The sequence below is a fragment of the Chrysemys picta genome, chromosome 8 (assembly GCF_011386835.1).
Source record: "Chrysemys picta bellii isolate R12L10 chromosome 8, ASM1138683v2, whole genome shotgun sequence".
Taxonomy (NCBI): Eukaryota; Metazoa; Chordata; order Testudines; family Emydidae; genus Chrysemys; species Chrysemys picta.
The window spans coordinates 39,072,918-39,100,623 of NC_088798.1; the positions used below are offsets into that span (position 1 = coordinate 39,072,918).

The following is a 27,706-nucleotide window of genomic DNA, read 5'->3' on the forward strand; positions in this document are numbered from 1 at the left end:
GAAGGAAAAATTATAACAAATATCTATTTTTTTCTGCTTAATAAAAATGGCCTTATCTATATGTAATTGCTACCTTTTGTGGGATATTGCGTTACCTCTGTGTGTATCAACTATAGAGTAGAGCTAGTAAAACAGCATTAAACAAATCAAAAGTTCAGTGAATTTCGGTCTTCATTCTGATTCATGAATAATATACAAACCTTTCCTGATTTCTGCAAATGTATTAATTATAGGTCATTATTGGATGAACAACTTCTAGACCATAGGTAGTGTGTAAACTGTTGACTACAATTATTTGCCTCTAGGCATTTGTGTTGTGTGAATGGTCACAGGGTATTTTTATTGTTGGAATTAGATGATTGGAACATTGATATAATTTCCTTCTTTACACAGTTTGGCTTGCTGTACATGCATCTGGAATGGTTTGTGAGTATCAGCTCCTAAAATGTGTGTTCACTGAGTTGTTTTATATTTCTTTTCTGTAAAATCATTTAAAACAAAAAGAAAAAACAATAGACACTTTCCAGTTTGGTATCCAATACAGAACTAAAACCATAGGTTTGGCTCTAGTTTGGCTCTACTCTGTCCCTCCACTCTCCTAGATGTAGAAGGGAGTGTATTCAAGGTTCTGATTTTGATCCATTTCACAATTTATGGAATCAGGAAGAAAAAGCACCTCAAATCAACCTGTCCTGATAGAAATTGTTTTAAATTAAGGGAGAAAGACCACACTAGTAGTTGCTCTCTTCCTTCTACCTCCCCCTCACGTTACCATTCACAGTGAGCATAACTTTAGCCCTAGGGCAGTAGTAACTTTGGATAGCTACTTGGCTTTAATGGTGGTTGTGGAAATGGGAGATGATAGATCAAGAATTGGAAGCTGCTGGATTAAGCAACAGCTAGAAGCTAACCTTGTGTGAACTGGTGAATTTTTTGATGAGTCATTGTTTTAAATGTATGGTAAAGACAGTTGGCTGAAAGTTGCCTTTAATTACATTAGAAATAATAAAATTATTAGTATTAGGGATGCGCCTAGAGAAGATGCAGCCAAGATCCAGTCCTCAAGTCCTGAAGAGTTTACAGTCCAAATAGACAATATAGACAAATAGGGAGGGAATATTATCCTCATTTTGCAGATGGAGAGCTGAGGTACAAACAGATAAGTGACTTTTCCAAGGTCATATAGGAAGTATGTGGCAGAGCCAGGAATCAATCCCAGTCTCAGTCCAGTGACTTAACCACAAAACCACCCTTCCTCTGAGTCATCTCCTTCTTTCATCTATTTATCTATAAATAATCACAAAAGTAAGGCAAGTTAGTGGAAGATCAGTCATTTTCCCACATTGTCACCCATGGATGTATTGACCATACACCTTCAGATTTCATTCTGAAAGTCTTTGTCAGATAGTCACACTGCTCAATTCATTTCAGTTTTTGTATCTCAAATACAATTAGAAGTATGTGAAATAATGGATGAAAACTATCTGTTACCAAAATAACAACCAATGGACCAGAAATTCTACTCACACTGAATGAATATTACATTGTAACAAGTACCTTGACCAGAGTTTTTGATTTTATATCTATATATAAATATAATGGAGGAATGGCTTATGATTGGAAAAACATCAATGAGTGTATCAGGGCACAACACAAAAGAAAATGAAAATACTCTACTGAATGACAGTAGGAAATGCAATTTTAAAACAACAACAACAACAATCTTGAATGTAGTGCTAACAGTTTGAAATACACATTTAAGTAATTGTTTGGCTCAACTTGAGATGACATAAGCATTCTAATGCTAGATTAAATCTATTAGGCAGAAATCCTCTCCACATAAATCACAAAAATAAAAAATGTTGCTGATGTATTGTGAACATTAATACAATTAATGCAGGGCATACTGTAACAAATAATGTAAGGGGACAAATTCTCAGTGAAAAGTTCAGAAATTAGCAAGGCAGTTAGGAAATAAATTTTCTGTCCACTGATTCTTTATATTTATTTATTTATTTATAGTTTATACACATGACCTACTGATGCAATAAGCCTAATGTTATTTACTGCCTTTGGTTCTTCTCCTTTGGTACAATTGTAGCATTTCTGGGGGCTCTTGTATGTACTTCTCTGAATTCAACAGCCTTTATAATAAGGTACCAGAATCGGTCTCTTTCTTGTCAGTAGATTATGATGCTTAATCTGTTCATTTCTTAATGATTTGGAATGCTCTAACATTTGTTAGGCTGTCATATACAAGTCTCTTTGGACACTTTGTGAAAATGCACTGAAATACTTACACTGATAGCATGTATGATTGTTTTGTGATCTCATTATGGGCCCAAGCCCCAAATTCCTGGAAAGCTGATGGGAGATGAGCGCACACAATACCTCACAGAAAGTACTAATAAACTTACAAGAGCAGCCATAGTCTATGTGTTCCACTCATGTGAATCATTATATCAGTTTTATTTGTAAGCTTATTTCACCTCTCTTTAAAATGTGCTAAATATTAAAGAGGGACCCAAACTGGACAACTGAATCTGATGCATGTGTAGGAACAATAATACAAAGGTAGTTTTGAAATTTGGACTCTCCCACGCAAGTTAAGATAATTCATCAATGTATACATAAGGGTTTTAAGATCTGACTTAGTTATCCTCAAATGAACCTGCATATATGCCTTGCATTTTAAGTATTTCTTTCCGCTAGTATCTTTAGAATTATTTAAAAAGTTGAAAATCTGCAAATAAGAGACCCCATGTTAAGTGAGTCTTTGAATAGAAATGACTGAAATGTTTCCTCAGAATTTTTTTTTTTTTTGACAGAAAAGCCATTTTTCATCAAAACAGAAATTTCAACTGGAAATCTGAATGAATACTTTTAAAATTTTCTTTATGGAAACAAAAATAATTTCCCAGCCAGCACTATGAATATAACTTATAAGCATAATAATTGGCATATGTGGACTTGGAGTTATCAAGCTTTTCTCTCTTTACCTCTCCCTTTAAAAATAACTTTTAGAAAAAGCCTGTTTTAAATAGCTAAGAAAGAAAATGACTTATAAGGTTTCTGTGGTACAGAAATAGAATCCTTATAAGGAATACATCACAATCCTTTCACAAAACGTTCTGGACTGTGGTTCCCAGTGAACAGCCTCATGTTCAGCTAGCATTGGCTAATTGGAAAATAATGGAGAGCCAATGAGCTATAAACTACAAATAATGGGCTTGCTTCTGCTCCTACCAAAGACGGCAGTAAAACTCCTATGGAATGTAGTAGGAACAGGATCAGTTCTGTTGGGTCCAGAGTGACCAGCAATCCAAAGCAAATCACTAACTGTTCACGTCTTGTTAAAAAGAGAACAGTTTTACTTTGAAAATGTTGTATTACGATTACACCTCTACCTCGATATAATGCTGTCCTCGGGAGCCAAAAAATCTTACCGCATTATAGGTGAAACCGCGTTATATTGAACTTGCTTTGATCCACCGGAGTGCGCAGCCCTTCTCCCCTCCCCCCGCCCTCCTGGAGCACTGCTTTACCGCGTTATATCCGAATTCGTGTTATATCGGGTTGCATTATATCGGGGTAGAGGTGTACTAAAATCTAATGAAGATCTGTGTGGATTATTGTTAAAAATAAAATGCTTTTGAACTGCTTCTGCATAGTAAATCTCAGTCGCTGAGTGTTCTATGTCCGATATATTACATTGTTAAAAGCATTGTAACAGCTGCTCTGTTCTCCACTGATTTTAACAGAAAATCCAATATTTTGAAAAAATACAGAAATAAATTGTGTGCTAAGAATATTAGTTCACCTGCACACCACAGCACTGGTGTGACTATAACAAAGGGAAGAAAAATAAGGAATATCCTGCAGAAGAGTATTTGGAAACTGAAACAGAAATAACCCCTATTTAAATGATGTAGGAATAAATATTTACTTGGACACTAAATAAGTTACTTTTCTTATTTCTATAAAGGAATATTTTAAAAAAAACCACCACTCCGAAAGGCAATACATAAATAAATAAATAAATACAAACCACAATTGAAAACAACTAAACCCTATAATAAGTACAATGGGACTGCTCACATAAATAATTAACAACTATTTATGTGATAAAATATTGCTGAATCATCAGACCCTTAGGCCCTAATTCTGGAAAGCATCCTTATTCACTACAGCACTTAAACACGTGCTCAAGTCCCACTGAAGTCCGTGCTTAAAAATGAATGATGTGCTTACATACCATTTTAGGCAGGGATGGATTAAAGTATGTATAAATGCCATCCTGATTCAGGACCTTAATCTGGGTGCTTCTAATTAATTAATTAAATAAATATAAACCAATAACCATGCATACATATGGCAAAATATATCGATTAATAAGAAAGCTGTCCCAGAGCATATCAGCTACATAAGAACAAACACAGTCCCAAAATTGCCACTGGCAATTTATAAAGGAGTTCTGCAACATGCCTTTGCAGCAGATCCTCCTTCACCCAACTGCCCCAGTACAGCTTATCCCACAGCTGCAGAAAGGTGCAAATAATAGCATCACTCCCTAAAATCAAAGGGACAAGTGTGGCCCTTTGTTTGTAGAATGTACCTAAATCCGGGTTGCCCCAATTGAAATATGTTTTCAAGTGAAGTAATACTAAATTGGAGATTAAAGCTATAATCAGATTTACAGGGATTCATTTGAATAAATGTCAGGGAATCAGTTTGATGACTTTCTTCTTGATTATAAACATTTCCAAGGGGAACGAAGAAACAAAAAGTACTACATTTTGGGCTATCTAAAGCTGTTGTGAATGATCGCACGGATACTCTCTGAGAGAGAAAGTCTCAGAAAGGGCCAAAATATTAAAGATTTTTTTCACCCTGTAGACTCACTCTCAATAAAATCTTTTATAAAATGTCAATAGACATTTTTGTAAATAACTTTATTTTTATGGAATTGCTGTGTTCTAGAATATCTGTCCTCTAACTAAAAAGCACAAAGACACAGAGGCAACTGGGCAATGAGATATAAAATCTTTTACTCCTAGGCTGGCAGTTCAAATCCAGCCTAGTTCTGATAGTGATTGGAAGTTAACATCTTGTGGCTGTTTAATGACTTATATAAAATGAGTTTGGGTGTCTCAGTCCAGTTCCCAGTGAAAAAGCTTCCATATCACAAAAAACTGTCACCTCCATTGACACGAATTTGGCACCTTTGCTGACTGGCTGTGCAGCCAGGCCAAAGATGCACACAGATTGGACAGGGAATCGGAACTATTTTTTCACTTCTGCAAGTGATCCCCAAGATGAGCAAGGCAGTGTGGAGCAGCTTGTAATGCCATCTCCTATGCTGTACCTGTGCAGTGAATAAATATAAGACTTCAGTCTGCAGCATTGTCAAGTCTGCTCACAATCTGATTGGAAATAAAAGCCCATATGCTGCAACTGTTACTGAACATAAACAAAACAAAAAGAACCAATGGAGGAAAACAAACAAAAGTAAACATACTTGCAAAATGATTGCACAGGACTAGACCATAAGCCCAGAAAACATTCTGGCCTAGAACTACTTCAGGCCAACCCCAGCAGTCTCTACCAGAAGGTTTCACTACCCTGGGATAGCAAAATCCCTGATCTCTCGGTTATGAAATTGGATGACAAACACTGCCTTGCCCCAGTTTAATTGCTTATTGTTATACAAAATTCTCCTACAAGAATTGTCCTGAAAACATAGATAAATATAAATTAACCAACCACAATATCAACTTTCTGATACAGAAGAAAAAATGCTATACCACCTGTCCCTCCATTCAAGCATCTGGGTGAGTGGATGGGTTTTACACTGGAAGGAGACAAGAAGGAAGAGAAAACTCTTTCTCCTTTAACAAAGGACATTAATGCATCTTAGGTTTTGGAGAGGGTATCAGTAAGAATTAGACTGTGTGTGGCTGGTTGGGGCATGCCTTCTATAGGTAACAATAGTAAAAGAACTTCATTCCCACATCCAGCATGGATATCGTGAGTACTAAATTCACGATGTTTGTTTGTTTTTTGTTTAGAGATATTAATCAAAGTCCACATGGCCAAGTCTAAGCCCCTGAAGATCAGTGATGTGCACTACAGGAGCTACTGGGAAGTCCCTTTCAACTAATAACCAGCTTATTTACCTATGGAAAAAAACTGAGTCTTTGAATGAGCCAGATTGAGTAACAGTAGTGATAGATGTACTTGGATTGTGGCTATGACCATATTTGGAATTTTTGCAATTCTGAAAGCTATTCTTCTACGAAGAAAAGCATGAATATTACATGGTAAAATGAGGAGCATCTGCTCTGCTTTGCAGGTGCACTGAGATGCACGAATATCAGCCAAGACTGTTTGTGAGACATAGGACAGATATCACCTTTACACTGTAGGTAACCTCAAAGTTCTTTGGTCCTAGTTTCCAAGTTCTTGTAATCTGTTAAAATATTTTGTAGGCTTAATATATATGTTTCTACCTCAACCACATTTAAAACAATATTATTCTTTACATTATAGTATGCATTCTTACTGTACATAATCTCAGTTTTTCATTAGCTGTGGAACTCAGAACGCCACTCTAATTAGATAGCATGCTGAACTTTTACATACATCCTTCTCCCCGATCATGATTTTAGAAACACATTTGACTGACATATGCAATTAAAAGATTCTCTCTGTCTCTAGGTGCATATTCCATGGTCATTGTTATGATATGTGAATGCCTTACAAAAATTAAGCAAGGCCTATAAGATTTTCAGTTCTCTCCTTTGGTATTCTTCTCCCTTCTAGAGAGAGTACTGAGGGGTTTTTTATGTTGAAACTGAGAGATGCTGGAAGAATTTGTATAGTGGGGGTGCTGAGAGCAATTGAACCAAACTGTAAACTCTATATATGATGGAAACCACTTCAAGCAGCACGCCTAGTTCCAAAACCTATGTCACCATGTCCATAAATTACAATAACTATAGTCAGTTATTATTTTGGGAAGGCTATGAGCAAGAGAGGGTTTTATGTTTGCTCCTGAATGTTGTCTTTCAATTCCTTATGGTAGGGACTGCCACACTCAAGGTCCAGCCACCAAAAAGCCATGAATCTACTCCTTTGAGGTTCATCGTCACTTGTTAAGATATCTAATGCCTCTGAGATTAAAGCTATCATAGTAGATTGTCATCTTTCTGAAAGTCTTTGAGAGTCCAAGCCTATTCAGTCCTTTGTAGGTGACAAATCTGAGGAATTGTCACAGATTGAAGTGTCATTAGAGGAGGTTTTGGAATTAATTGATAAACTTAACAGTAACAAATCACCGGGACCAGATGGCATTCACCCAAGAGTTCTGAAAGAACTCAAATGTGAAATTGTGGAATTATTAACTATGGTTTGTAACCTGTTCTTTAAATCAGCTTCTGTACCCAATGACTGGAAGATAGCTAATGTAACGCCAATATTTAATGGTAAAGAATAAAATTGTCAGACACATAGAAGAACATAACTTGTTGAGCAAAAGTCAACATGGTTTCTGTAAAGGGAAATCATGTCTTACTAATCTATTAGAGTTCTTTGAAGGGGTCAACAACCATGTGGACAAGGGGGATCCAGTGGACATAGTGTGTGCCACAAGTACTCCTGTTCTTTTTGCGGATATAGACTAACACAGCTGCTACTCTGAAACCTGTCATAGTGTACTTAGATTTCCAGAAAGCCTTTGACAAGATCCCTCACCAAAGGCTCTTACATAAATTAAGATGTTATCGGATAAGAGGGAAGATCCTTTCATGGATTGAGAACTGGTTAAAAGACAGGAAACAAAGGGTAGGAAAAAATGGTAAATTTTCAGAATGGAGAGGGGTAACTAGTGGTGTTCCCCAAGGATCAGTCCTAGGACCAATCCTATTCAACCTATTCATAAATGATCTAGAGAAAGGGGTAAACAGTGAGGTGGCAAAGTTTGCAGACGATACTAAACTGCTCAAGATAGTTAAGACCAAAACAGACTGTGAAGAACTTCAAAAAGATGTCACAAAACTAAGTGATTGGGCAATAAAATGGCAAATGAAATTTAATGTGCATAAATGTAAAATAATGCACATTGGAAAAAATAACCCCAACTATACATACAATATGATGGGGGCTAATTTAGCTACAACTAATCAGGAAAGAGATCTTGGAGTCATTGTGGATCGTTCTCTGAAGACATCCACGCAGTGTGCAGTGGCAGTCAAAAAAGCAAACAGGATGTTAGGAATCATTAAAAAAGGGATAGAGAATAAGACAGAGAATATCTTATTGCCCTTATAGAAATCCATGGTACGCCCACATCCTGAATACCGCGTACCATGGATGTGGTCTCCTCATCTCAAAAAAGATATACTGGCATTAGAAAAGGTTCAGAGAAAGGCAACTAAAATGATTAGGAGTTTGGAACGGGTCCCATATGAGGACAGATTAAAGAGGCTAGGACTTTTCAGCTTGAAAAAGAGGAGACTAAGGGGGGATATGATAGAGGTATATAAAATCATGAATGGTGTGGAGAAAGTGAATAAGGAAAAGTTAATTGCTTGTCCCCATAATATATGAATTTGGGCCACCAAATGAAATTAATGGGCACCAGGTTTAAAACAAATAAAAAGAAGTTCTTCACATAGTGCACAGAAGGCAAGGACTATAACAGGGTTTAAAAGAGAACTGGATAAATTTATGGAGGTTAAGTCCATTAATGGCTTTTAGCCAGGATGGGTAAGGAAGGGTGTCCCTAGCCTCTGTTTGTCAGAGGGTAGAGATGGATGGCAGGAGAGAGATCACTTGATCATTAACTGTTAGGTTCACTCCCTCTGCGGTACCTGGCATTGGCCACTGTCAGCAGACAGGGCTTGTCATAACTATAAAGGGAAGGGTAATAGCTGTCCTGTGTACAGTACTATAAATCCCTCCTGGCCAGAGACTCCAAAATCCTTTTCCCTGTAAAGGGTTAAGAAGCTCAGGTAACCTGGCTGGCATCTGACCTAAAGGACCAATAAGGGGACAAGATACTTTCAAATCTTGGGGGGGGGAAGGCTTTTGTTTGTGTTCTTTGTTTGGGAGAAGGTTCGTTCTCGGGGACTGAGAGGGACCAGACATCAATCCAGGTTCTCCACATCTTTCTAAGCAAGTCTCTCCTATTTCAAACTTGTAAGTAAATAGCCAGGCAAGGCGTGTTAGTTTTCCTTTGTTTTCTCAACTTGTAAATGTACCTTTTACTAGAGTGTTTCTCTTTGTTTGCTGTACTTTGAACCTGAGACTAGAGGGGAGTCCTCTGAGCTCTTTAAGTTTGATTACCCTGTAAGGTTGATTTCCATACTGATTTTACAGAGATGATTTTTACCTTTTTCTTTAATTAAAAACCTTCTTTTTAAGAACCTGATTGATTTTTTCCTTGTTTTAGATCCAAAGGGGTTTTGGATCTTGATTCACCAGGAGTTGGTGGGAGGAAGGAGGGGAATGGTTAATTTCCCCTTGTTTTAAATCCAAGGGGTTGGATTTGTTTTCACCAGGGATTTGGTGAAGGTTTTTCAAGGTTTCCCAGGGAGGGAATCCATTGAAAATGGTGGCAGCCGAACCAGAGCTAAGCTGGTAATTAAGCTTAGAAGTTTTTATGCAGGCCCCTACATTTGTACCCTAAAGTTCAAAGTGGGGATCTCAGTCCTGACATGGTGAATAGCGGTGGGATCATTTTAAACCCAAAAGCCAGTGAGATTTTTTTTTCCTTCTAGCTGCTTGGAAAGCCGAGCTGGAAGTAGATAGATGCATATCTTATCTCTCCTTGCCTGAAGGCAGAGGTGTTAAGTTTTTTTTTACAGGTCCTTTGTTAAGAGAAGGGTTCAATTAGCAAATGACTGGTAAAAGGTATTTACAAGCTGAATTGTTTTTTTTTCTTTTTACATCCTCGGGAGTAGCTAGTTAGAAAGTTACTGTTAACTCTGCAGCAGCCAGAGCTGAGAGCTTCCCAGTTTCAGCCCACTGCAGAGGGGGTTACCCAGCACAAGAAAACAGGAAAATGACTACCAAAGAAGTAGCTAACAAAATAGAACTGGCCAAACTAGAAGCAGAAGAAAATGAAAGAAAACATCAGAGACTGCTTCAATTAGCAAAACTCGAGACAGAGCAGAGAGAAAGAGAAGAAAAAGCCAAAAAGGAGGCCCATGAAAGAGAGATGGAGCTGAAAAAAGCCAAAGAGAGGGCCCACAAGAGAGAGATGGAGCTGAAAGAAAAAGAGATGGAGGAGAGAGAAAAAGAAAGGAAACATGAACTGGAACTAGCAAAGGCTAAGCAAGCTTTCACCCCCATCCCTGTTCCTGAGCCGTCCACCAGGGCCCCGTCTGTGTTACCAGAGACCCAAACAACGGTGGTGGAACCGGATCCCCTGCCAACGACTGCAACAGCCGTAGTGGATCCAATCCCAGAGACCCAGCCAAAGCCAGTCCCAGTACCGGAACTGGCAACGCAACCAGCACCAGAACCATTGCCAGCCCTGAGTCCAGCGCTTGCAAACCCGTCTACAACTCCAACGCCAGAGGGCACCAGCGAGCCTGAATTGGCAGAAGCAGCAGATAACCCTACCCAAGAGGCTCAGCCAGAGCCTGAGTTACCACATAGTGCTCCAGCGGACAGCGGTTCACAGTCAATGGAAACAGCCCCAGCACCTGCATCGCTTCCAGAGGGACCAAGCCCCAGTCCACAGTCCAAGGAGGAACTGATGTCTCCAGCATCAAGGGAACAGTTCCAGGCCGAGCAGGAAGCAGATGACAACCTTCAGAAAGCTTGGGCGGCGGCGCGGAGCACCCCACCGCCTCTCAGCTCTTCTAACCGATCCCGGTTTGTTGTAGAACAAGGACTTTTATACAAGGAGACTCTTTCGGGTGGGCACCAGGAAGACTGGCATCCTCAAAGGCAGTTGGTAGTTCCCACTAAGTATCGGGTAAAGCTCTTGAGCTTAGCCCATGATCATCCCAGTGGCCATTCTGGGGTGAACAGAACCAAAGACCGGTTGGGGAAGTCCTTCCACTGGGAGGGAATGGGCAAGGACGTTGCAAATTATGTCCGGTCTTGTGAGGTGTGCCAACGAGTGGGAAAACCCCAAGACCAGGTTAAAGCCCCTCTCCAGCCACTACCCATAATTGAGGTCCCATTTCAGCGCGTAGCTGTGGATATTCTGGGTCCTTTCCCAAAGAAGACACCCAGAGGAAAGCAGTACGTACTGACTTTCATGGATTTTGCTACCCGATGGCCGGAAGCAGTACCCTTAAGCAACACCAGGGCTAAAAGTGTGTGCCAGGCATTAACAGACATTTTTGCCAGGGTAGGTTGGCCCTCCGACATCCTTACAGATTCGGGAACTAACTTCCTGGCAGGAACCATGGAAAGCCTGTGGGAAGCTCATGGGGTGAATCACTTGGTTGCCACCCCTTACCACCATGAAACCAATGGCCTGGTGGAGAGGTTTAATGGAACTTTGGGGGCCATGATACGTAAATTTGTAAATGAACACTCCAATGATTGGGACCTCGTGTTGCAGCAGTTGCTTTTTGCCTACAGGGCTGTACCACATCCCAGTTTAGGGTTTTCACCATTTGAACTTGTGTATGGCCGTGAGGTTAAGGGGCCATTACAGTTGGTGAAGCAGCAATGGGAGGGGTTTACGCCTTCTCCAGGAACAAACATTCTAGACTTTGTAAGCAACCTACAAAACACCCTCCGACATTCTTTGGCCCTTGCTAAAGAAAACCTAAAGGATGCTCAGGAAGAGCAAAAGGCCTGGTATGATAAACATTCCAGAGAACGGTCCTTCAAGGTAGGAGACCAAGTCATGGTCTTAAAGGCGCTCCAGGCCCATAAAATGGAAGCGTCGTGGGAAGGACCATTCACGGTCCAGGAGCGCCTAGGAGCTGTTAACTATCTCATAGCCTCCCCCACCTCCAACATAAAGCCTAAGGTATACCATGTTAATTCTCTTAAGCCCTTTTATTCCAGAGAATTAAACGTTTGCCAGTTTACAGCCCAGGAAACAGATGATGCGGAGTGGCCTGAAGGTGTCTACTACGAAGGAAAAAAGGATGGTGGCGTGGAAGAGGTGAACCTCTCCACGACCCTTGGACGTCTGCAGCGACAGCAGATCAAGGAGCTGTGCACAAGCTTTGCACCAATTTTCTCAGCCACTCCAGGATGGACCGAACGGGCATACCACTCCATTGACACAGGTAATGCTCACCCTATTAGAACCCCACCCTACCGGGAGTCACCTCATGCCAAAACGGCTATACAAAGGGAGATCCAGGACATGCTACAGATGGGTATAATCCGCCCCTCTAAGAGTGCATGGGCATCTCCAGTGGTTCTAGTTCCCAAACCAGATGGGGAAATACGCTTTTGCGTGGACTACCGTAAGCTAAATGCTGTAACTCGTCCTGACAACTATCCAATGCCACGCACAGATGAGCTATTGGAGAAATTGGGACATGCCCAATTCATCTCTACTTTGGACTTAACCAAGGGGTACTGGCAAGTACCACTAGATGAACCCGCTAAGGAAAGGTCAGCCTTCGTCACCCAGGCAGGGGTGTATGAATTCAATGTACTTCCTTTCGGGTTGCGAAATGCACCCGCCACCTTCCAAAGACTTGTAGATGGTCTCCTAGCGGGATTGGGAGAATCTGCAGTTGCCTACCTCGATGATGTGGCCATTTTTTCTGATTCATGGGCAGAGCACATGGAGCACCTGGAAAAAGTTTTCGAGCGCATCCAGCAGGCAGGACTAACTGTTAAGGCTAAAAAGTGTCAAATAGGCCAAAACAGAGTGACTTACCTGGGGCACCAGGTGGGTCAAGGAACTATAAATCCCCTACAGGCCAAAGTGGATGCTATCCAAAAGTGGCCGGTTCCAAAGTCTAAGAAACAGGTCCAATCCTTCTTAGGGTTGGCTGGATATTATAGGCGATTTGTACCCCACTACAGCCAAATCGCCGCCCCGCTGACAGACCTAACCAGAAAGAAACAGCCAAATGCAGTTCAGTGGACTAATGAGTGTCAAAAGGCCTTTAACCAGCTTAAGGCAACACTCATGTCTGACCCTGTGCTAAGGGCCCCAGACTTTGACAAACCGTTCCTAGTAACCACAGATGCGTCCGAGCGAGGCGTGGGAGCAGTTTTAATGCAGGAAGGACCGGATCAAGAATTCCATCCTGTCGTGTTTCTCAGTAAGAAACTGTCTGAGAGGGAAAGCCATTGGTCAATCAGTGAAAAGGAATGCTACGCCATTGTGTACGCGCTGGAAAAGCTACGCCCATATGTTTGGGGACGGCGTTTCCAACTACAAACAGACCATGCTGCGCTACAGTGGCTTCATACCGCCAAGGGAAATAACAAAAAACTTCTTCGGTGGAGTTTAGCTCTCCAAGATTTTGATTTTGAAATACAACACATTTCGGGAGCTTCTAACAAAGTGGCTGATGCACTTTCCCGGGAAAGTTTCCCAGAGTTAACTGGTTAACAATTGTTCTTGGAATGAAACATATTGTTAGTTTTTATATAATCAGTAGTATGTCTAAAGGTACATGTGTCTTATTAACTCTGTTTTCTCCTAGAACTCCAGGAAGAAATCACAGCCAGTGTGGAACCGAACATCCAACACTATCTGTGATTTGGGGGGCGTGTCATAACTATAAAGGGAAGGGTAATAGCTGTCCTGTGTACAGTACTATAAATCCCTCCTGGCCAGAGACTCCAAAATCCTTTTCCCTGTAAAGGGTTAAGAAGCTCAGGTAACCTGGCTGGCATCTGACCTAAAGGACCAATAAGGGGACAAGATACTTTCAAATCTTGGGGGGGGGAAGGCTTTTGTTTGTGTTCTTTGTTTGGGAGAAGGTTCGTTCTCGGGGACTGAGAGGGACCAGACATCAATCCAGGTTCTCCACATCTTTCTAAGCAAGTCTCTCCTATTTCAAACTTGTAAGTAAATAGCCAGGCAAGGCGTGTTAGTTTTCCTTTGTTTTCTCAACTTGTAAATGTACCTTTTACTAGAGTGTTTCTCTTTGTTTGCTGTACTTTGAACCTGAGACTAGAGGGGAGTCCTCTGAGCTCTTTAAGTTTGATTACCCTGTAAGGTTGATTTCCATACTGATTTTACAGAGATGATTTTTACCTTTTTCTTTAATTAAAAACCTTCTTTTTAAGAACCTGATTGATTTTTTCCTTGTTTTAGATCCAAAGGGGTTTTGGATCTTGATTCACCAGGAGTTGGTGGGAGGAAGGAGGGGAATGGTTAATTTCCCCTTGTTTTAAATCCAAGGGGTTGGATTTGTTTTCACCAGGGATTTGGTGAAGGTTTTTCAAGGTTTCCCAGGGAGGGAATCCATTGAAAATGGTGGCAGCCGAACCAGAGCTAAGCTGGTAATTAAGCTTAGAAGTTTTTATGCAGGCCCCTACATTTGTACCCTAAAGTTCAAAGTGGGGATCTCAGTCCTGACAGGGCTGGATGGACTTTTGGTCTGACTCAGTATGGCCATTCTTATGTTCTTATGTTCTACTGGGGGTTACATAGATGAAGGCTAGGACTTTGAATTTGATCTGGTATTAATGGGATCTCAGGGTCAGGAATCAGAGTCTGGCAGCAGAGCCAGTCTGGAAAAAGGACCTGCAGCACAGCCAGTCTCTGGGCAACCCTAATAAGCACAACTGACCTGCAGGAGGCCATCTGAGTGGCTACAGTGTCTGGTTGGAAAAGTCATCAGATCAGCTCTTAAGACCAATGGTAGCAGCAGTTCATTAGCTGCTCAAAGTGTTTGCCCATGACTGGACCTGCTCCTTGTTCCAGCCCTGCTGCAGCCTTGGATCCAGCCCTGCCCCTGGCTTGCTTCACTCCAGATAACATGGTTCTGACTCTCAGCTCTGATTCCTGACCTCTAATTTTGGCTCTGACCCTTGGCTCTGGCATCTGGTCTCTGACTCCTATTCTGACCATAGGCTCCAGCTCCTCTAGGTGTGAGCCTTGGCTCTGACACATGGCATCTGACTGCAACTGTGACCCTGGACTCTGAATCCTGGCTAATGATTCCTGCTCAAACCACTATGCCTGACTCCTGCTCTGACCAGAGGCCAGACTACTGCTCCAACCAATGGGCATGACCATCCACATCCACATGATATGCAGGGATAGGTTCTTGCTCCAACATTGTTGAACATATTTATGAATGATCTGCCTCTGACCATTTCAAGGTAATTCACATAGACAGATAACATCTGTCTAGTTTCAAGAGACAGAGTCTTCAAAAAGATTGAGGACAACTGGAGCCACCATTAGTGGCTATTACAAAAAATGGAGAATTAAGTCCTGTGAGTCAAAGACTATGTTGTCATGCTTCCATCTCAGCTACAAGAGCTGAACATTTTCTTGGATGGAGAAGAGATGGCACATGACTCAAAACTCTATCTAGGAGTTACTTTAGCTCACACACTTACCTAGGTAGCTCAGAAGAAGAAGACCAGAAACGGCCTCCTAATCAAGCTTGCAGGATCAACTTGGGAACCTAATGCACAACATTGTGCATCTTGGTGCTAGCTCTCTACTACTCCTGTGTGGTTAAACTCTTCCCAGACAAAGCTAGTTGATGTACAACTGTTGGAAATGGGTGACGTCCACCTTGATTGCATTGGCCTCGTTAGCACAACAAAAGTACTTTTTCCTCTCTTGATATTCACCCCTTCTTGTCAACTGTTGAGAATAGGCCACTTCCACCTTAATTGAATTAGCCTCATTAGCACTGACCTCCCACTTGGTAAGGGAACTACCATATTTTCGTGTGCTGTAATATTTATACTGCTTACTGTATTTTTCAGTCCATGCATCTGATGAAGTGGGTTTTAGCCCTTGAAAGCTTATGCCCAAATAAATTTGTCTCTAAGGTGCCATAAGGACTCCTCATTGTTTTAACATGGACTGTGAGACCAACAATCACCAAGTGGCTGTCAGATTATGCTAATACCCTGCATCCTAACATCAGGTGTTATATTGCAGCAAAGAACCTCCTTGACAAAATCCAGGGGATGCTACTACTGCCATTTTTCAAAGATATATGGGAAGTGCCTTGCCACCTACTCATCAGCAGAAGACCAGTCTGGACTATGTTCTTGACCACCTGTGCAGCAGATGCTGCCACATCGTTGCAAGCAGAATGGGAATGAGCTGCTCCGTCTGTAAGAAACGTTCTCCTTGTTACTCAGCCTGATGTGCCTGGCTATGAACTGCCATGCTATCTCTGATGCAAGCCCAATCCTTTCAAATGCAGGGTGGTGAGGTGTACAAATGACTACAACTGGGAACTCGGGAACTGCCCTCTATGTAGTTGTGGTGGAGAGGAGAATGCTGCACATCTAGTGAATGGCTGCTCATCTCATGTTGGACTAGCAGGAGGACTTTCCAGTCCCCACACTGCTGATCCCAAGGCTACTGAATGGCTAAAATGTGTGATGCCTTCCTAAGCCTTTTTGACACTTTTGACATTTGTTTTTGTTTTGCCTTATGCATCTGTTTTATTTCCCTTCCTTATATTTTGTATTACAACGTTTTCTTTATTGTGTCACTTGTGCATTCATTCATTAATAATAATATTTTTGAGGGGATCCTATTAGAACCCAGAGCTCTGTATTGATGTACTTGTGTCTCACTACGTTATGGTGAGGCTGCTGTGTTCTGAATCAGCTGTAGGTTCTTCAGTGCCTCCAAGTTCATTTCTTAATATAGTTCATTATAACTGTCAACCTGGGAGGTTTCAATGTATTGATAATGGTAGTTGTAGCTAAGTCTGCATTCATCTAGAGAGTGTAAAACTGTCTTTATACTGAAAATATTGGGAGTCAATAACCATCCAACTTCCACCTGCATCTTGGCTACAAATCTGTGGCTCCAGTCTTGTTGAGAATAATGGGAAACAGTGGCCATTTTTAGTTAGGGCTTTAAAATACATTTCTTTTTGTTTTTCTCCTGATAGCAGCAGCTTAACCCCTCCTCCTATACATACACCTAAAATTATGACATTTTTGATAATATCACAAGAATTGGCAACTCTGTGTGTCACTTGTTTTCTCACAATCTCTCCCAATAGTATTAGAATAAAATTGAAAAGAAGAGAGATCCTTGTGTGACTTCACACCCAATGTGGAAGGGGTGCCCTTTGGTGTTGGATTGAGAGGAAATATTTGAAGCATCTTTATTCATTTTCATTCACTCTTTCCAGGTCTCTAAGGCAAAAAAACCCACTGTCTGATGACTAACTGTATTGTATATTACTGAGAGAACCAGTGGTATTTGGATCCAGGGGCAGCTCTAGGCACCAGCAAAGCAAGCACGTGCTTGGGGCAGCCCATTTTCAGGGGCGGCAGGGATCCAGCATGGGAGCTGAGAACCAACAGGGGGCCCTGGGAGCTGTAGTTCCTTGGTTAGCTCCCTGCCTATAGAGCCAGCCCTGGAGCAGGGAAAGAACTACATTTCCCAGCATTCCCTTGGCCACTACCAACAGGAAAGAGGGGGAGGGAGTGAGGAAGCTGAGACCTCATTCTACAGCCTGTTTTGAATGGAGAGCTGCATTGGGAAGGGTAGGGATACCATATTTTAACATTCAAAAAATAGGACACTCCACGGGGAGGGAGGGTAGCCCCACCCTGCCACCATCCACTCCCTCCGACTGCCCCCCCCCAGAAACCCCAACCCATCCAACCCCCCTGCTCCCTGTCCCCTGATCACCTCCTCCCGGGACCCCTGCCCCAACTGCCCCCCAGGACACCACCCCCTATCTAAGCCCCACTGGTCCTTGTCCCCTGATTGCCCCCTCCTGAGACCCTACCCCCATCTAAGCTTCCCTTCTCCTTGTCCCCAACTGCCCCCTCCTGAGACACCCCCCCCCCCCAAATTCCCCCCTAGGATCCCACTCCCTACCTGTCCCCTGACAAACCCCTGGGACTCCCATGCCCCATCCAACCTCCCCTGCTCCCTGTCCCTTGACTGCCCCCCCGGAACCTCCTACCCCTTCTCCAACCTCCCAGCCCCCTTACCGTGTCACTCAGACCAGCGTGTCTTGCTTCGCGCAGCGCCAGACACGCTGCTGCATACATGCTGCCGAGGAGCCCAGGGCTGGGACGGGGGGGGCGGGGGGGGGAGCCAACATTTTTTTTGCTTGGGGCAGCAAAAAACCTAGAGCTAGGCCTGTTTGGATCCTGTTCATAGATGGGAATAGAACAGCTGCTAGTGGCTAACACCATCCCTATGCTATATCCTACTCTGAACCCCAGTATAGGAGGATCAAGGATGGGGACAAAGTTACATGTAGTGAAGACAGTTCTTCCCTGGAGTCTAAATTATCTTGCTCAGAAATAGGGGATCAGACACTAGGTGGTAGTTGACAAGACTCAGAAATGAATGTTTTAGAACTTTCATGTCTCCCAATGTCATATGTAGGCTTGATGGTTAATGCCATATTTTCATATTATCTAACCACTGATACTAGAAGAAAGAGGCTAAATGAATTTCATAGTGGCTAATGAGATTTTACATGTACATTGCAATGGATCATAGAACTATGCGTCATTATTTTCAATAAAATAATGTATTTTGGCAAATGTATGATATTACTGTTATGAAAGCTCATAAAGGGAATGAATTTAACTTGTAACACCAGTGAAGTAAACTTGATATAATTCCTTTTTTTCCTTTAACTCTCTGGGAAAAAAGTTTTTAATTGCTAGTTGTGCAAACAGTATGAAGACTATTACAGTTTCTGAACAAGTTTATGGATTTTGAAAATTTACGAGTACAAACAATTCTAAGGTGAAAATACAGAGATATAGTATGCATTCTGCAGTAACCAATGATGAATTTTAGATCTGTTTTTATTTCTTGAGCTTTTCCAAAATCATGTTAATAAAAGCCATATGTATAATTTACCACTTTTTTCCTGTCTATACTATACTTTTGTTCCTGTTCTAACTTCATTAGTCCATCTTCTTCTGAAACTTTTTTTTGGCAAATTTCAAGAAATCAAAACCAATCACATGTGGAACATAAAGTAATTACGGGACTTAGAGAAATAATGTACATGTAAAATATGTGTTTGAATGATGCACACGCATTTTTAAGGCCTATTTAAGTTCCAGGATTTCAAAATTAAAACTAAATATTTCTGGCTAGAATGAAGACAGTCCTTTAAACCTTCTCTGCTTATTTTCTTCAGAGGTGAGTACTGAACAGCTTTGAAATGCTTACTTCTGTTATACTATAACGATTAAATGATGGCCTGTCTAAAATGGTCCTTGTAACAGGAGGCCACTTTATATACTATCAAGATCTTTACAATACACCATGCTTTTAGAAAAGCAGCACAGAGATGCCATCTAGCAGCAATTCTTAGGAATTTCCAAATATTGAATAGTTCCTTCTCTCAAGATATTGGATCTGAGTGAAATACCTAGGAAAGCTTTGTATTTCTAATTGAAACCTTTTGATTATAACTGGACTTCTTGCTGAATATCCACCTACTCTGATGGAAATAAAACTTTACTGAAGTACATTATGATGAACAATGATTTTTTTGTATTTAAGAGACAAAACATTTTAATTATTTTCTTGAACTAAAATTGATAGTCTGTCAGCAGCATTAAAAACTTGTAAAATCAATTGGTGGTGAACTGCTTTCCATTTAGTTAAAGAAGAGTTCCCCTGCACAGTCAATATTAACAAAAACACTGAAAATGTGTCAATGTGGAAAATAAATGAACTCAGTTGATATAAACACTTTAGCATTTCAGAAATTAAAGACAAAACTACACACTTTTTTTCTAGGTACATATCTTACCATGAGATGGCGTCACTTAAACACTTTACAATTGGGAGATAACCTAGTAAGTTCTAACACAGAAAGCTTGTCACAATAAGAGTGCAAATATCATATGATCCTCTTAGAGTCAATAGTGGCCTCTCTGCTGGGGAACCTTTTGAGTTCTGTGAAATCTGTAAAATGGGAAAAATGATACTGACTGCCTTTGTAAAGTGCTCTGAGATCTAGTGACAAAAAGTGCTATGTAAACTCTAGGTATTATTATTACTATTTATTTATTTGTTTTTAATATAGCATTGGATATATTTATTACTGTCTACACAGTAAATAAATATCTAGCACATTATTAAAAATATATTGTGTCATCTATTCCAAAATTGTAATATGATTTATTAGCGTAATGTGTATGTGCAGCAGGTGTGTAAATATTCATAAGTATATATATCATATAGAATTATCCCTCACCAAAATGGATAAGCATAAAAGTTGAGAGAAGTTATCACAAACAATTCTTTTTGAAAAAATTCATATTAACATCCCCTTAGTCCCTCCAACTAATTTCAAATGGCAAATATGCTATCCAATCTGAAAGGCAGAATATTATTGCTTCATTTCTTCTTAAATAAATGAATACATTTGTACTATTGCTATTTCCTAAGTCCTTTCAGTCATTGTTTGTACTTATTTACTGAAGACAGTCAATAACTAAAATAAAGACATTAAAAGGCAATAAAAATAAAGACTTTAGTAAAGACAACTAGAGGAGTTTTGCATATACATAATTTATCACAGAAATTTGAAAGCTATTATTTAAAGCCTTAAAAGGTGAATAATTAGAAGTATAATTTGCTATATTCAATATACTTTATATGTTTAACCTGGCAAAAAAAATTAACTGAGAGACGTGTATGCCATTGTTGTTTAGGTCTATGAAACCCCAGCTCAGTTTTGTTAAATAGCAAAGTTTCACTAGGGCCTTTTATTTTTATATTATCCTAAGGACTTTTTTGCTTTTCAGTCCATGACCCCTTTACAAAATTAAAATAGACTGCAATGAACATTTTAATATCCCCTAAAATGTCACACAGACTGTAGAATAAAAGGCCATTTTTATGCCCTGTGCATAGTATAATGCAGTACCAAAAAGGCTAGAAGCGAAATTTGAAAAGTTAATTTATGCCATATCTTTAAAGTGTATCATTATGGCTTTTCAGTTCTAAATGAGTATAGACATATTTGAGGGAGAGTTTATGTCATCATATATATGGGGGACATCACTGACGCCTGATGGGGGACAGACAGAAGTATGTGAGTTTCACTTCAGTTGCTATAGTAAGTAGATAGACAAACTGATATAAATTCTGCCCACAGTTGCTCTCAGGCAGTTGCTCCCTTTGACATTAATAGAGCTGACTAGGTGTGACTGTGGCTAGAATATTGCCTCTCACATGTACAGAAAAACAGATAAAACAAAATGTAAGTATGGAATTTCATTAATATAAAATGTATGTATGGAATTTCACTAATATAAAACAAGCACATGCTGCTGCTCACATACATGTACAACTCTCATGCATTTGGTTGGTGAATCTCTCTTTATAGGTTACAATAATAGCTACTAAACACTTTAATAGAATTGTTGATATAGCTTATTTTTCAGCTAATATTATTAAGCTTATATCACACCATGTTAACAATTACTTATGGGTTTTGTAAGGTAAATTTCACTTAGATTTGCTATTTTTAAAAATCCCCAAAACTTATTTCTACAGATGTACATTAGATTTCCATTTAAATGATTTTAAAGTTTTATCTCAGTGTATTTTTGAAGATGGACATTGTTTACTGTATTTGTAGAAAACAGATATATTGTTTTTTATGTGAGCAATTTTGACATCTACCTAGAGGAGAAAAGCTGTTTACTAGTGCTGAAACTGTTTCACACAGTTTAGTACTCAAAAGGCATCATTAAAATGACACTCACATACATACTGTATAAGTGGTGACAACACAATGTGTATTACTTGTGGTAATGGACTGATATACTCTACAGAAGTTCTTTGTCTCATTACCTTTGTATATAGCCTACAAGGAATCCAAAGATTGCGTAACATAAATACTGAGACAGATGAGACAAGTTTTAAGTTTATACTGCACAAAATACACATATATAGGCCTAGTAGTTTCCAGTCATCAGTGCTGTTAAATGGTATTAGACAAGGCTGATTTTCAATAAATTATTAAAGGATTTTTACATTCCCTACACAAGACAGGTTGTATAATATATAATATTGCTTACTTTTAAGTACTCATAATTCAATTTCAGAGCTGATATTTTTGATACCTGAATGCACTTGAAAATAAGGAAACTCTGCTGCAGTCTAAAGCATGGCTATTATACTCAAGGGGGGAAAAAACCCAGCCTTTTCTTCCCTGTGACACTTCAGCTTTTCAGTCTAAATACATTTACTTTCATTTCTTACAACACTGATACCAGTGCTGATACTAGTGCTAAATGTTTCATAATAGTTTATATATATTCACTGATCACCATAAATATCTCCTTGACTTGTGCTGGGTAGTCTAATGTTAATTTCAGCCAGAACTGGACAGCTTCCAGAGTTCAACAGATAACAGTTGTTTCCATTCTAGTCTTAGCGTTGTAAAGCTTCTATCACCAGCTTCTTTTATTTTTGTCTGATAAAATAAACTCGGGGGCGGTGGGACGGGAATCCGAATACTGTATCAGCAATCAGAAACAGTTAATCTTTTCTATTCGAGGTTTCAATGGTACGAGCATCCCAAATGTTTTGGACACAAACTGCAGCACGTCTGCGTTGTTAGAATTATTGACCAATTTCCAGCACACACAGAGAGAAAAGGAGAGAGAGAGAGAGAGAGATCTTTCTTAAACAATGGAACCATACATCTCAATGAATGTTGACAACAAAACATCCTTCCCATTACTACCCAGTGCTGCTGATCGGACAACAAAAAGACACACAAAAGCCTTTCCACTCCGAAAGCCAAACTACGAGAGATCCGCATTGCCTGCTCCATAAAACATTTATTTGTATTTATTAATTTACCTTGCGGTGGCATTACTGAGATAGGTGAACTTGTCATCTGCCAGGAGCGGGAGGAAGGGGGGCGGGGAGGAGACTTGGGTGTAGAAGGACAGCTTTCAGATGGTCTCATGCAAACCACAATACACCGTCTCCTACCTTGGAAGGATCGAGCCCAGCGAGCAAAGCCAGCAGCAGCAGGTTGAGGATGTTGGAGGGCGCCTGCATTCTGATCCAAGGTGTGCGCCTCTTTTTTCACTCTTCATTCATTCACTCCGCTCTCACTGCAGAGCCCAGGCTAGTCAGTTGCACTTTCTGCCAGCCCGCCAGAGCCGAATGGAAGCAGCAGCAGCAGCAGCCGCCCGAGGGACAATCATTCCGCAGGCATCCTTAGAGCGGAGAGGGAGGGGAGCGCCAGCCCAGAGAAGGCAAGCGAGGAAGGCGCTGGCCGTGGTGCTGAAGCGTCTCCGGTCCCCCTCCTCTCGCCCACCTTCCCTCCGCCCGCAACCAACCCACCGCAAAAGTTTTGACCCCCCCCCAAAAGAGCGGAGCCCTCGCTGCTGGCAGAGGGGCTGAGACCTGGGCAGCGGATGTGACATCAGCACAGCTCTGGGGGGCTCGGGGGCTGTTTTGCAGGGAATTTGTTAACCAAACAAGGACCGACTCACTCGCTCTCGCTAGCTTCACTTCGGGATTTGCTGGCAGCCTGAGCTGCGGAGCGGACTCCAATAGCCACACAGGAAAGAGCTACAGGGCACTGGCGCTGGCAGAGCCCACGCACTCCGAAATCACCGGCAGGGGGCGGGCTAGCTCCCCAAAGCCCTGAGATAAAGTTTGCATTTTCTCCCATCCCGTGTGCTGGTGGCAGAAGCATTTTACTATGGTCAGAGAGCAATATGCAGCCAGCCATTTCTGTCCCTTTGTCTAGAGCAGGGGTTCTCAGACTTTTGAACTGGTGATCCCCTTTCAGACAGCAAGCCTCTGAGTGCGACCCCCCTTATACATTAAAGACACTTTTTTATATATTTAACACCATTATCAATGCTGGAGGTGAAGCAGGGCTTGGGGTGGAGGCTGACAGCTCAGGACCCCCCATGTAATAACCTCGCGACCCCCTGAGGGGTCCCAACCCCCAGCTTGAGAACCCCTGGTCTAGAGGCAGCTAGAAACAAGAATCTTACCATAGACAGCTTGAAATAGCCAGAGACAGACTCATAGACTGATGATGAGGGCGGTACAAAAGCAGCGGAGAAGGTGAACAGCCAGGACATTAGGAGGAGAAGGGACTAGCCATGTGTGCTGCCTGCCCCCTGCTCTTACAGATCAGCCAGGAGCTGCTCCCAGTTGGAGGGAGAGAAGCAGCCAGGGCGCTAAGGAGCTGAGACCCAGGAGGGTCAGGTGCAGGCCTTGTGAGCTGTCAGACTGTTTCCCTAGGGGCCACCTGGAGGACTTTAGGAAGGGCAGAGATCAGCAGTTAGCTGCATAGCTGACAAGTTCTAAATAGCAACTTGAGGGACATTGTTGTGGATGTGAGGGCATGAAGTGAGCAAGCTTCTTCTGGGTCACCCTGTTCCCTTCTATCTAATCATAATAAATAAATTCTAATACTTCCATCTGAGGATCTCAGGGTGCTTTCACTTACCTGTCAGGTAGGTCACAGGTCAATATCATGTCCTATTGTACAGATGAGTACATTCAGGCACAGGGGGATGACATGACTTTCTCAAAGTCACATAGTGAATCAGGCAAAGCTGAGCACTGAACCCAGGAGGACTGTCTCCCAAGCTTGTGCACTAACCACTAGACCATTCTCCCCCTAGTTACAAAGTACCTGCAGTTTTCTTTCCTCCTTTCCCCTCTCTTAATCTCAGTCTCCTATTTCTTTGTCTCTTTACTATGGTCTCTCTCTTTGCCTACCACCTGGCCCTTTCTCTCCGCTTTCTCCATTGGTTTTCTTCCTCCGTGGTTCAGTCTCCCTCTCCTCACTTCCCCCAAATCGTGAGACTAATTTTAAACCCAATTAATTGTGCTCTGTGGAGGCAGACAATCCATATTATTCAACTGTCCATACAACCCAGGATTTAAATATACCATGCAGTATCATGACCACTAAAACTGAGAACAATCTATAGAATGAAGAGGCTAAGATTTTGTGGGATCTGAAAATTGTCACAGACTGAATGGTCCAGGAAAACAGGTTGGACATAACTGTTGTAGAAATGAAGACAAACAAGACCATGTTTAATTGATATTGCCATACCAGCAGATAGAATCATAAAAAAAGAAACAAGAAAAGAAGATAGCAAAGTATGAAGAGCTCTGTGAAGTGGAATGATCAAAGACAATCTGAGTGATTACTTGAGCATTTGGAGCAATCCCTAGGGGTATGAATGAGCAGCTCAAGAACATGCCAGCAGTGCAAGACATCACAATCATTGACCTCTAGAAGACAGCGCTCTTGAGCACTATGAGAATTTTTAAAAAAGTCAAAGGAGAACAAGTGCATTTGAGAATCTACAAATGCTGGAATTCTGTGAAGTGTATAACAAAATGCCTGACTACCCAAATCTATAGTCAGTTTGTGATCAGGTTTTAATATTGACTCATGGGGATACATTTTAGACACTAGCTTCCCCTTTTTATGCTTAAAGATCTCTTATGTTTTGAAGCTATTTGTTTAAAACAAATTGAAACAAACAAATCATCCCCTTGATGTAATAATGAGGGATAATAATAATAATAATAATAATAATAATAATAAATACAATGGTGGTGGGGGTAAGGACAGGTAGTTATTTGCCTTCTGTTTTTTGAGCCTGTAGAAAGATGATGCTGGCCTGCAATTAGCATGTGATCAATACAAGTTGAAATTTCAAGCCTAAGTAGTCATAAAAAAGAGCCTTTTTACAGGGTGCTCAATGGGGGACTCTACTTACCTTATCCTAACACTTGGCATGGGGAAGTTCCATTTTATCCATCTCCTCCATCTTCTCTTGTCTCTTTCCTATTGTTGACAACTCTCACAATTGAATCATGAGTCTAGTTTTTGTTTAAAACCCCAGCACCTGAAGACAAGTGTTTACAGGAGAATCTCAGATTTAATTAAAAAAAAAAAGGTTCTAGCAATCATGGTTACACAGAAAAGCTTAAGAAAGGCTTAAGAATGTATCCTAAAGGCTCAAAGTCAGAAGACAACCCACAATTTTAAAATCTCATGATGGAGCGGGAAGGGGAATTGAATCATGATTTTTAAGCATTTTGAGCAGACAATAATGCTCGCCCTTCTTGTTCCATCAAATCTCCTTTCCCGCACTTGTTTCCCATTTTTACCTGTCTCCCCCATATTTTTGCTGCCCATTCATAACAATATTTCATACTTCACATTCTCCCTTTCTGCCATCTTCTTTCCCTCTGCACCCTCTTCAGTCTCCACCCATGCCTTTTCAGAATTCTTCCTACATCCCACAATCCTGTGTACACTGCTCAGTCTCTCCACTGGATCCCACATACACTAGCCTCTCTTCTGCTCCCTTTTATCTCACAGTTGTCTGTCTAATTTGAAACCATTAGAGCACATCTTCCCTAAGGACAGCTTGGCTTCAGTCCCAGCGGAAACAATGGAAGACGGTGACCAACTTTACTAGAGGCAGCCTCATTTCACATGTAAAAGTGGTAAGGAAATGGCAGCCAGCTTTAATAGTGGCAGCCTGTGGCTTCAGTGTCATTAAGTGTAACAAGAAATAGTAGCTATTTTGAATGAGAGCAAAATTTTATGAGTTCCACGCTAGCCATAATGAAATACTTTAACATATGTCTACTCTGATGAGGCCCTGCAATTCTGCACATTCCTTTGGAACCCTGTCTCCCTTGCCACCTGGCAGTGGAATGTACTGTTGATCAAGAAGCAACAAAGCTGTCCACCTAATGCTCCCCACTTCCTGCTCCACTGTGCCACAGTGGCAGTGAGGGAGCAGTGAGAAGGAGAGGGGCAGGAAATCTTGGCTGTCTGCTTGGAAGCTGTGAGAGTACCTTGTAGTATCCGGAAGGCACAGCTGAAGGGGAAGCCTTGCTCAATGCCTAAAGCCCTGCCTATGAGTGACATTTTCACTCACATAAGTCAAAGTGACAACAAGGGCAGATGAGCTCAGTTGGAGTTTCCCCCCTCTCTACTTCAGGGGTTGGAGGGAGGGGATGGAGAGAGAAGGCACAAGCAGCTGGCACACTAAAATGGGTAGGGATTGGCTCTGCAGACTGCCTGCCCCCTCCACTTAGAGACCAGTAAAGATCTGCCTTCTCTACTCCTGTAACAGGAGAGAGAGAAGTAGGCTGACCCCTTTCCTAGGGACAAGCACTGAGCCATTGAAGAGAAGGAGAAGCAGTACAGGAGGAGGCTCTTATATAATTTTGGGCCCTCTGTGGTTTTGTTTGCTGTGGGGAGAGGGAAGGTAAGCATGTGTGGATGAGGTGAGTGGAGGGCACTTTTGGTTGGCAGGGACTTGTGATCAGAGGGGAGGGAAGGGGGACTTGATTTGGGGAAATTAATAAGCATGGATGGTGGCATTGTGGTGAAATGTAAACAAGCTCTTTTGTTCTTGCCTATTGCAAATATATTGCATGGTTTTGTAGTTGTTACATTTTGTCTGTCTTGTCTATATTTTAAGCTCTCTGGGGTTGTTGAATGTATTTTACCATGTGCTTTTTCAGCACTAGCACACAGTCCTGATTAGGGCCTCTAGCTGCTATGGTATTCCAATA

At 41.3% G+C, this 27,706-nt stretch overlaps 1 protein-coding gene across 3 annotated transcripts in view; it reads right to left on the minus strand.

The window, feature by feature from the left end:
* OLFM3 (olfactomedin 3) overlaps positions 1 to 23,562 on the minus strand; it is a 130,844-nt gene extending 107,282 nt beyond the window's left edge. For 2 of the 3 annotated variants that reach the window (XR_010589711.1, XM_042840638.2), the window contains exon 1: positions 23,111 to 23,562. Coding sequence is in view for 1 of the 3 variants with exons in the window: in XM_042840638.2 (XP_042696572.1) it covers positions 23,111 to 23,179 (69 nt within the window). In the remaining 2 variants the exon portion in view is untranslated. Of the gene's footprint in view, positions 1 to 22,975 lie in introns of all 3 variants that reach the window. The other variant, XM_042840639.2, reaches the window with a different exon arrangement.
* Positions 23,563 to 27,706: the final 4,144 nt, after the last annotated feature.